Genomic DNA, 12,042 nt, shown 5'->3' on the forward strand with positions numbered 1-12,042 from the left:
GAAATTTGAAAAATATTTTACCTGGTGCATATAATTAACTTACTCGAAAAAAGAGTTGTGCATCACTGTTCTAGATGTATACTGGTATTAGAATTTATTACATTCTGCCTTTATGAACAATATGTTGTGTACATCAAGAAATATATTTTTAAATTAAATAACCTAACTTTTAATCTGAAGTCCAGATTAGTTATGAAGGTTCATACATATTATCTACAACAACTCTATATTCTCCGGACGAACTTTTTTATTTGAGTTATGATAAAATGCTTTGACAGATTTACTGATAAACTAAGTTGTAGGAGCATTTACAAAGTAGGCATTGGTCTACAAGCGAAACCCTTCTATATTAATTACTGTTCCTTGTGGACCGCATTAAGTGAAAACAAATCTGTCATTGACAAATTTTATAAATAATAGTAGATTAAAAATAGTTTTTGTAATTGGTATTCTCGTATTTAGCACTTCTTACAGTAACATGGACCTTTACCATCATTACACTGTGGATTCGGTGTTTTCTTAGACTTGGGCTTTGTTTTATCGTCAGTCATATTGCTGGCTTTCTTCTCGATAGACAGACATTCTTCACGTTGAGGTGGAGTAGAGCGAGCCCTCTTACCAAATTTTTCTTTTATAACCGTAATAGACAATCGTGACGATGTGTTTATGATGGAATACTTGCCCCGTATGTTCACAGGAATTATAAATGGTTTTCCGTCATCTAATATTATTGCTCTGTTTTCTAAATTGTCCATGTACACATAGGCATCTTGACGATTTGGCTTGGTTTTTTTGGGTTTTCCAAAACAATTTGTTTTGGAAGCTGATGACGTTTGTGAACTGGTTGCTCTTGGTTGACTGGTATCGGACTGAGATTGATATCCGCTTTCTGCACTCGGTGGCACGAGACGATTGCTGGTCCTGGAACCCACTCCATCGAGGGTCGAGCACAATGAAGGATCAAGCGTGTATGTCCTTGAGATAATCCTTGTCACACCTTCCGGAGATGTAACACAATATCTCTTTTCTAGCCCAGAAGCTTCAGATCGTGGCATTTTGAAGCATTTGTGGTGTCACTCGATTTGAATGGCTATTTTTTATGAAATTAAGAATTTAATTTTGAAAATTAATCAAATAATACCATTAGTAATTTGCTCATCCAGAACTCCTAATTTTTTTTATCATTTGGACCATGCGTTATTCTACGTTAAACGCATTTTAGAGATTGTAAATCACAGTGATTTTGTAAAATTATAATGCAATTAAAAATGATGATAGCCCAGTGAGCTATCAAAAGTCTGATGACATAATGTTATGTTTAGTTTATTTCAAATTAGGAATAATAGTTGATATTTAGTTATTTAAATAAATTCAGCTAAAAAATTGATTTTAGTACCTATCTACTATTGCATTTTTAAAATCTTACAAAGCACCGAGTTTCAACATCAGCGAGTATCAAGTACTCTGTAATATTAACAATACCTGCAACTTCTGACATTTTCCATACATTCTGACACTCCTGGCGTTGTAAATTGTGCGCCTTAGTTTTCTTTCATACATTTTAATGGATTTTATGTAACGTTAATAAATTATAGAAATTGAAAATAAAATTAGGTAGCCTATGTACGTTTTTCCTATTTTTTTTGCTGATAAATAAAAAAATATTAAAGCGGCTATTAATTATGTCTTTGAAATGTAATAAAATATTTAACGAACTCCCTCATTATATATCTCTCTCTTCTTGACATCCTGAAAACGACATAGGATTATTTTTGTTATAAGTAATTATCACATCGAGCCAACCTACTCAATCTGTTTCTCTCTAGTGAGCCACTCGGGTACAGAGTGGAGGCGACAGCGCCCTTAGGATCCTCTGACCACTGCCTGATTACCACCTCTGTCCCATCCTCCATGAACCGTCAACCTGACAAACGTGTAAAGAGGAAGGTATGGCACTACAGGGCAGCAAAATGGGACGGCATGCGGTCTTTCTTCGGCGCCTTTCCTTGGAGTACTGTATGCTTAAGCTCCGAGGACCCATCAATTTGTGCACGCGAGGTAGGAGAAGTAATCACATTAGCAATGGATTGCTACATTCCCTTTTCCGTCAAATCCTCTGGAGCGGGCACAAAACCGTGGTTTGACCATCGCTGTGCTGAAGCTATCAGACTCAAAAATACGGCTTTTAATGCACTCCGGAAGATTAGCTCCATGAATAACCTTTCGGAATACCGAAAACAGGCAAGGGATTGTAAGAGAGTTCTAAATAGAGCTAAGAGCGATCACGACTAGAGAATTGTAAAAAAGCTGGCTGACTGCCCCACTGGTAGCCGTGCTTTCTGGTCACTCGCTAGCTCGATCGGAAGAAATTTCTGCAGAACCACTTTCCCACCTCTGACCAAGCCTGATGGTCAGCTTGCTAACTCGACCCGCGAGAAATCTGAATTATTAGGCAAAATTTTCGCGGAAAACTCAACTCTTCAAGATAACAGAGAGATTCCCCCTTCCATTCCGCACTGCGGTTTTCAAATGGAGGAACCGAAGATCCGGAACAGAGAGGTTCTCCGAGTCTTGAACGAGCTGAAAGTCGACAAAGCCAGTGGGCCGGACGGAATACCTGCCTTGGTCCTCAAGAGGTGTTCTGCAGAAATGACTCCAGTGCTCGCGAAATTATTTAGGCTCTCTCTCAAAGGTGGAAAGGTGCCAGATCTTTGGAAAAAGGCAATCGTCCACCCAATCCCAAAAAAGGGGGACCGCTCCGACCCTTCTAACTACCGCCCCATAGCCATCACTTCCATACTCTCGAAGGTATTAGAAAGGGTGGTTAACAACAAATTGCTCACATATCTCGAGAATAACAATATCCTAAGCGATCGGCAATATGGATTTCGTCGAAACCGATCGTGTGGCGATCTACTCGGATATGTGACGCATATTTGGGGGTGGTACATGGAACGTTTTGGTGAAACTCAAACCGTTGGGTTGGATATCTCCAAAGCCTTTGACAGAGTCTGGCACCGGGCGCTTATCGGGAAGTTACCATCGTATGGGATCCACCCAACCCTGCATAGTTGGATTGCGGACTTTCTGAGGGGAAGAACAATTCAAACCGTGGTTGACGGCTCTTCTTTCTCACTGCACCGAATCAATGCGGGGGTGCCAAAAGGATCTGTGCTGTCTCCGACGCTGTTTTTATTGCACATCAACGATCTCGTTGAATGTGCACCAATTCACTGCTACGCTGATGACAGCACCGTTCACGAGGGTTATCTTTTTGACAGGCCCCCTTCCACCTATGATGTCCGAACAGCTCGGGAAGTTTTGAAGCAAAAATTTGACCACCACCTCGAGATGGTTCATGCCTGGGGTAAGGCCAACTTGGTCAGTTTCAACGTCTCAAAAACCCAAGCGTGTCTGATTTCGGCAAAGAGGGAGATCAATGACTGTCTGGTGCAATTTGATGGGAGCACTCTCCCCAATAAAGACTCCATTGAAATGCTTGGAGTTACTATATCAGACCGGCTCAAGTATCGGGGATCCATAGAAGCCCGAGTAAATCAGGCCTCCAAAAAGTTGGGCGTCTTGTACAGGGCTAGGAGATTCTTCAACAGTGACCAGCTGCTGACCCTGTACAAGTCTCAAGTCCGCCCAACTATTGAATTTGGGAGCCACCTTTGGGCTGGTGCCCCAAAATACTTAATAAACCTGCTTGAATCTGTGCAAAGGCGAGCGATCCCTCTGATTGACAATCCGTTGATAACAGACCGATTGCCTTCTCTAATGCATAGACGCAATGTAGGCATGTTGTGTCTGTTCTACAGGTATTTCAATGGAGCCTGCTCCAAGGAGCTAGCAGCATTGATTCCTGATGCACCGGTGCACGTGCGCGAAACTCGACGGACACGAACTGAACACCCGTTCACGGTTGAGATTGGCTTCATGAGAACAGGCCGTTTTTACGACTCGTTTTTGTGTAAGTCGGCTCGTATGTGGAACGAGCTACCGACATCTGTTTTTCCTCCCTCCTATAATCCGAGCCTCTTCAAGGCCCGCATTAACAAATCCCTTCCTACAGCCCCTACCTTATTCCGCCTCACAATGCCGCCCAACCGGGTGGTGACATAGTTCCCCTGTCTGTACACTGCACAGGCAGGGACACTCTTGTGAGGTGTCAATAAAAAAAAATAAAAAATTACATCTTTGTCTATATTTATGCCAATATTGATCAAAATATAAATTAGAAACCGCAAAACACCATCACCAACAACTAAATAAATTTAATTTGCCACCATTGGAAGGAATCTCAAAGTCAATATGCTACACTAGCGGCCAGCGTTGTTGATGTTGCCACTATTTCACTGGAGTTGGACTTTTCATAAATATACCACTCACTAGATCGATATCTTCGTACATTTTGTATGAAACAAATTGGTCCTAAAAAACCATAGATACGCCATTATATAGACAGTAAAATTCTCATTCGGCAATTCTTATAATATCCACCAATAAAAAACTCTGAAAGTTTATTCCATAGACTTTCAGAGTTTTTCATTGGTGGATATAGTTAGGCAAAAATATGACATCACAATATTCACGGTTCCAATTTTCGATCGGAGTTATACCCCTCCTGGACGTATTATTAACACACTTTAATCGGGAAGAGTAGTTCTACCCGTTCGCTCGATTGATGCTTAACGTCGGGAAGGGTAGTTCTACCTTCTGCGCCCGCCTCATTTCAATGGCAGAAAAGAAGAAATTATCTGATGTTTTTATATGAACATTATATACCAATCTCTTTATAAAGGTCCCAACTATATGTACATAATTATCAAATTGCAATGCAAGTCCTTTTTTTGTATTTATCTTGGAGTCTTTTGTGTACATCGATATTTCAACTAAAATGGCTATTATTATTGAACACCTGACACTTGATAGGTATGGCGTTTGAAGATCAATTAAATAAGTAATTTAGATAACATATTCTGTTATTCTAATAATTCAATTCCTGGAACCAGGGTTTTTATGACCATGCAACCCGAAACAAATCTTTCTATCTCTGTTCCGCACCCACTCAACTTCTAGGTGCGAGCGAGAGGAGAGTGTCGAGCATTTAAAAACAGCAGGTATCGGCAAACACAGTTAGGCGGACCATAATAAATATTTACAAGTGCGTGCCAGTTTTTAAAAAGCAAATTGTCCTACGGTTGTGTTCCGAGGAGATAATATTTATATTTGCTTTTTCTAACCTTTCAAAATGGATTCTGAAAATTACGAAAGTGATAACGAAATCGTCGCAGATAATTTATCTGCCTGTTCTAGTAATTATTTGCCTGAATTCCATAGTGAAAGAGAAGAATCTAGTGGAAGTGAAGAAATTCCTTGTAGGAAAAGAATGTCAGTGATGCCATTACAGTTCAGTGATTCTGAAGAAAGTGATATGGAGGAAGAACAAGGAAATATTAGATGAACAATTTTTAGACGTAAACTGTAACTGATTATATAAAGGTGATTAAAAACTAACCTAATAGTGTATGGTGAAAAAAATAAACAATATTATGTGAGCAATACGAGAAGCATTCTACGCTAAGTGATTATTCTAAATTTCATTTGAAAAAATAACCAATATTATTAGCACGTTCCGATGGTTTTGGTCCGCTGTATCGTGCGAGAGGCAATTGCACACGTGGTATTTCAATGAGTAATAATGTGTTACTCTGACGATACTTGAGAAGTGGCAGTTGTTTTTGTTTTTATAATGATTTGGGCTTGGTGAAAATATAATAATTTGTAATTTTATAAAATTGAAACCTAGTTTATACTTAAAAAATTGAATACTAATGACTCAACAATGACTTTGTTTTCGATTTATTATGTTGCATTAGAAATAATACTTGGTTTTCAGCTACAAATTATATAGCTTGGGTATGCTGAGTTAGTATGTAGAAAATTTTATTGAAATATTTCCATTATTTACGAAGATATAGCGATTTAAAACAAATTAAACAAATTCGCGCGGGACCTTTATTTTCGCCCGTTTTCAGCGGTCAGCCGGCGAAAAAATAACCCGATCAAAGTGTGTTAATATTATAGGGTATTTGATACTATTTATGTAAATCCAAATATGGAATTAAATCAGACAGCCGGTATATTCGAAACCGATAACATCTGAAAAACATGAGAGAAGTCACAGATCATCAATTATTTTTTTGTTAATTGTCATTTTTATATTACATGTAAACTAACTTTTTACTGAAAATAAACGCATATTATTAGTACAGTCACAGTCGCATGGTTGAAATTAAAACAAAGAAGACTTGTGAAATAATTATTTATTATTGCGTTGAATTTTTGGGCATTTATATACAAATTCGGAAAATAGCAAAACTACACTTTATTTACAAATACATATAAATAATCTTCTTCTTTTTAAATACTTAAAGGTTGAATAGTTAAAATAAAAGCATCAGCCAGGATAATACAATATAGATATAATATAATATGTTTCTATGGGTAAAACAAACCTAAGTATATAATGTGGGGATGCAAACAGCTAGGAAATGAGATCGTCGAGTGCTTTATCCCGATTACAGTTATTTTTAAGTAATGCCTCAGCCACATTACTTTCAGGAAATCCTAAATCCATCAGTTGGCCCATGACTAACAGGTATTCAACAATCTGGAAACAAACAAAAAATAATGATTTATTGTTGTAAAATATGACACACATCTAATTAAATGATTAGGTACAGCAAATATGTGGTTTGTATTTCCGTAAGGACCGATAATTACATTTTAATTTAAGAGATTTAATACTAAATTGATAAAAATAAGGTTCCATGATATTTCATCAAAATGACAATTAAAGACACCTTTAAATAGTGATAGAGTCATTAAAAGTGATGAATAGGTAACTATTTACCCTAGTTTTTGTTTCATCACTTTTCATGACTTTATATCATTTTTTGTAGGTGTGTTGAACTCATTTTGATGAGATGCCCGGTCACCACATGAAGTATAAAAGATCATGTGGGCAGTTTTACTATTTGGTGACATACGTCAAAAGATAGTTGCTGACCTCTCTATAAGTGACGTTGAAAATTCTGATAGGCAGAAGTCCTCGCTTTCGGAGTATGAAAAAGTGCATGTGATCTCCCACGAGTATACTTGTTAGGTTAGGTTAATATTAGATATCATTTTAAAATGTTAATTTCTTCGATACATGGTTACGAAGACGTGCATTAGGCATTTATGTTAAAAAAAAACATCACTTTAAAGAAGTTCTTGTAAAATATAGGCCATAAAATTCAATTTGAATAATGGCATAACCTTTTTAACCTAACTTTATGGCATAACATGGAAGTAGATTTTACAAATGCTATTATTATACAATTACTTGTCTAAAGCTGACGAAAAATAAGACAAATATGTTGAATAACATAAATGTGATAGTAAATTGATCATTTTATGAACAAAACACGATCTGTGAAGATATTTCAATAGACATAAAAACAGCCTTCAACCGAGGCTTTGGCGCTTGAAGAATATTTTAATGCACATGCGTGAAGTCGCAGTAAACATTGTTGCTAAATTTAAAAAACAGTAAAAGATATTTTTTAATTGGTATCAACCCGAATCTTAACTTTCACATTCTTTATAGACTGTGTAACAGAAACACCGTTTAACGAATATGAAGTGTTTTTTCTTTAGTAAGGCTGTATGAGTTGCACTACGAATTAATGTCCTACCACCTCACAAAATATACCTGACCCAACTCTTTTTGTTTTTATTACTGCAAATGTTTTGAGCTGTTGGTGTGTTGGCACTACATTGTTCAGTACTAATTGGTCGAAGTCATTCATTCATATTACCCACCTCAACACCTCATTTAAGTACATCATACAAACACATTTTGTCCGTGTCCTACTCAACACTAGTCATGACTCATAATCCAATCAAAAGATGAAGATAAATGAAAGATAATTGAGGAAATAATCACCTTCTTATCATCAACTCCAATTCTATCACAGGCTCTTGCCACTCGGGTCAGGGGAAAGCCCATAGCGCTGATGTGCTTACACATAGACTGAAGGTTGGGGGCCAGGTCAGGGAACATGTCGGGCAGCTCCTCCTGGGGGCTCAGCCTCTCGGATTGGGGTTTTACCGCCGCGGACTGCAACGCGGGACTGCAGTTGTGGGATCTGTCTCTTGCTCGCTGACGAGCCTCTGTCACTTCTTCATCCAACTCCCTCACAATGTCCGGAACACTCCGCGATCTAGACCCAATCGTCTTCCTAGGTTCTTCCTTAACCTCTTCATTAGGAATGACCGCGATATTCTCATTCACCGGAGGAGAATAAGTAGTATTAAATGTCGTTACAGGGTAAAATGCGTAGTTTCCATAATACTCGTAAGGATTATTCAAGGACTGATTGAATTGATTGCCGCCTTCATTGCTGATATCGAGGTTTCCTTCACTTTGCTCGTTATGCGGGATCACTTTATCATTAATCTGGCTATACCCGCTCACATTTGGTATTTGTTGAAACATAGCGTTAGAGACTGTGTAACCGTAATCAGGAGCATAATATTGCCCCACGTTGGTCATCCCCGTGTGAGAAAAGGTTGATTGTTTATTCCCACTACTATCGTAGTAACCATTGTTCATTGCCATCGATCCCGGAGTAAATGTGTACGGCCCCATGGTAGAACTCAGGTCTTGCGTGTTAACATAAGCTGACTTGGGAGAATATAAGTCGACATTGTTAGTGGAATGTGTGGCGGAATATGTCTGTGTGGGGGTGAAGCCGTTACTAGACTGACTCAGCATGGGTTGATTACCGTAGCTTTCGTCGGTATTGGTGTGATGAACGATTGACTGATTGGTATTTAGAACTTGGGCGAGTAGTTCCAAATCGTTGATAGTTTTCAGCTCCATATTGTCGAAAGGACTCGACGTGTCATTCTCAAAGTCGGAAAAAGTGAGATTATCTACATTATTTTTCATATAAGATGGTCGTATGTAAGACAGTTTGTGAAGACTTTTGTTACTAATGCTTTGTTGGAATTGTTGAACGGGGTCGGGATCGTCCAAGAGATTCGTTGGAGCACAAGTCCTGTGAGGAGAGACGGGGGTCGGCTGCAATATATCTGGCTTGGAACTCTCCAAGTATTGGTTGGATGAGTACATATTGACCATACAGTTCCCGTACGAAAGAGTGTTTTCCGCGTGACCTTCGGAATTAGTGATTTGCTGACACACCTGAGTTTGTTCACTGCTGTGACTCACTGGTACTGTAAGGTTCTCCTGGGGCTTGCTCTCCTCCGTGTCATCGGGAGATATCTCACTAATCTCCTCGGTGCTGGGATAGGACACTTCAGAAATACTGAGTTGTTTAAGCCTCTCTTCATTTTCTGTGGCGGCTTTTAGATCTTGCTCTCGCTGTTTAGCTTCTTCGAGTAGTTGCAACCGATGATTTCTTTCATTTCGTTCAGTTTCTCTCGCATTTTGCCACTCAATTAATTTCTTAAGCACATTATTTTCGAGACTAAAGTCATAATTTATCGATTCAACCACCTCAGAAGACTTAGTGGTGCTTTCGATTATTCCGTAGGGTAGCGTTATTATCGGAGGAGGCTTGTACTTTTCGGATATTTTGACGGGAACACCGTCCATGTAGTCTAGATAATTTCCAGAAAGATTCTGCGACATGTTTATCCTAAACAAAAGGTGCAAAAATTCGTTAATTTCTTTAAATCTAGATGTATTCACTATTGGGTATAAATCACTTTCACTTTCAACGACCATATAGATGAATTATTAATGCTACCTTGTCGATTTTTTTGTAAATTAAACTCATTATTTTTCCTTTACACCATTACAAAATAATATTCCACCTGACAATACTAAATGACAGCAATATCTGAGAGTTGCCATTTGCAATAAAAACAATTCCTTTTGTCAACATTTGTCATTATTCGCAACAGCGTCAGAAATCAGAGTGACCAACTTGAGGTTAGTTCTGTAGTTGTCAGATTGTCACTTGTCTAGAGGTGGGTACTGTGAGTACTTTCCGTGACTGGGTACAGTGAGTACAGGTACAAAAAATACCTGGTAAAAATACTGGGTACACAATACGCTTAAGTATTTTATACCTAATACGAGTATCTGGGGACATTGGACGGCGAGTCACGGAGACCTTAGGCGTGCTGATGCTGAGCAGTGTTGCCAACGGATCTTGGCCTAATGTCGCCGTTTTTCAAACATTTAGTAGCCTAATGTAGCCGAATTTCAGTTGCAGTAATTCTAAAGAACTCGCATAAATTCTGCCCACATATTCCCCACAAATATTCTACGTGAGCTTGATTCCCCCTTTTTTATTATTCTAAATCCTGGGGGGGGGGTTGTTAGAGAATTTCTGTAATTCCCCACAAAAATAATTCAAAATGGGTACTCCCCACAAAATATTTGAAATCCATGGGGGGGGTGGCTACGGAATTCCATTTCGAAAAATTCCTGACATTTTTCCATTAAAATTAAAATATTTCATTTCAATTTTTTATTATTTGTAATTTGGCTGATTTAAGTAACTTGTCTCTGAAGTAGCCTAATCGGCGACCAGTCGCCTTTTAGATTTTTTCGTCGCCGATTCTTGTTCTGAGTAGCCTAAATGGCGATAAATCGCCTTCGTTGGCAACACTGATGCTGAGCACTGATCATGGAAGTTGAGGGGTAGGGAGGGGAACAGGGAGCTATAACTCCGATCGAAAAATTGAACCGGAATTGATATTGTCTTAAAATCTCTTCCTACAACCAATTCTAAACTCATGTTGAAAGAGAAAGGGGCCTTTTTGGCCCGGAGCTCTGTATGCCATTTATTCAAAAAGTCAAAAGATATTGTCTTGAAGAATGTTGCAATGGTAAATATTTTGAATAGTTCTATAAATTTTGAGGTCATCAGCAAAAAGTACGATAGATACATGATGGAAAATTTTAAGATCATTTATAAACAAGATAATAAGACTGTGGAACTTCACTTGTTGCATTAATTTTTTCTGAGAGGGAGGATTTTATTCTAACAATTTGTTGTCTTCCCGTAAGATAGCCTTCAAACCAGGCTAATATATTGCCACGTATACCAAGCTTTCCTAATTTCCAAATGAGAATTTTATGGGAAACTGTATCTAATCTATCGCTGCAGCAGCTGGTCCAGTTTCTTCACCACCTATGATTTTTGCTGCACAGTCTCCATGTTCTATATTCGTGTCTCCTGTTCCTGTACTTCATTTTACTAAACTTAACTTCACTTTCTTTTTATAATATGGATATTTTTTGTAATACCTGCATCAACTGTAAAGCGCCCCTGAGGTGATGTCTCACAAAAGTGGCGCTATACAAATTATCCAAAAATAAAGGCTTTACTAAAATCAGTATACTACTTGTTTTTTTTCTTTGAAAGTTTTGGATATAAAATTTTCATAAATAATTAAGTTGGAAAAAGTACTTCTACCTGGCATAAATCCAAACTGGTAAAGGTGATATCACAGGTTTTATTTGTGTAAAAAGTTTGCTAAGTACCAGGCTTTCAAAGAGTTTCGGTATAGTGGATTGAATGCATATAGGTCTGTAATTACAAACATCACTTTTATCACCCTTTTTGAAAATCGGAATCAGATAACTAATTTTCCACTTATCCGGAAAATTCCACAGCAAAAAGTACGATAGATACATGATGGAAAATTTTAAGATCATTTATAAACAAGATAATAAGACTGTGGAACTTCACTTGTTGCATTAATTTTTTCTGAGAGGGAGGATTTTATTCTAACAATTTGTTGTCTTCCCGTAAGATAGCCTTCAAACCAGGCTAATATATTGCCACGTATACCAAGCTTTCCTAATTTCCAAATGAGAATTTTATGGGAAACTGTATCTAATCTATCGCTGCAGCAGCTGGTCCAGTTTCTTCACCACCCATGATTTTTGCTGCACAGTCTCCATGTTCTATATTCGTGTCTCCTGTTCCTGTACTTCATTTTACTAAA

The 12,042-nt window shown here is 38.0% G+C and overlaps 1 protein-coding gene across 2 annotated transcripts; it reads right to left on the minus strand.

Annotated features, from left to right (window-relative positions):
* Positions 1 to 6,322: 6,322 nt before the first annotated feature.
* Positions 6,323 to 9,955, minus strand: LOC149425979 (uncharacterized). 2 transcript variants are annotated; one of them, XM_089645389.1, is made up of 3 exons: positions 9,828 to 9,955; positions 7,997 to 9,716; positions 6,323 to 6,676 (listed from the first exon to the last, which is right to left on the minus strand). In XM_089645389.1, exons 2-3 carry the CDS (start codon positions 9,707 to 9,709, stop codon positions 6,551 to 6,553), a joined length of 1,839 nt encoding a protein of 612 aa, XP_089501515.1. In that variant the 5' UTR covers positions 9,710 to 9,716; positions 9,828 to 9,955; the 3' UTR covers positions 6,323 to 6,550. The 2 variants fall into 2 exon arrangements, with proteins under 2 accessions (XP_089501515.1, XP_089501507.1); XM_089645381.1 differs by having other exon boundaries at positions 7,997 to 9,944.
* Positions 9,956 to 12,042: the final 2,087 nt, after the last annotated feature.

This window comes from Hesperophylax consimilis, chromosome 2 (assembly GCF_061612785.1).
Source record: "Hesperophylax consimilis isolate HC1 chromosome 2, BYU_Hcon_1.0, whole genome shotgun sequence".
Taxonomy (NCBI): domain Eukaryota; kingdom Metazoa; phylum Arthropoda; class Insecta; order Trichoptera; family Limnephilidae; genus Hesperophylax; species Hesperophylax consimilis.

Coding starts and splice junctions, on each gene's coding strand:
- LOC149425979 (XM_089645381.1), bottom strand. CDS start 9,805: ATGGTCGTTGAAAGTGAAAGTGATTTATACCCAATAGTGAATACATCT. Junction 6,677..7,996: donor TTGGAGTTGATGATAAGAAG/GTGATTATTTCC, acceptor GTTTGTTTCCAG/ATTGTTGAATACCTGTTAGT.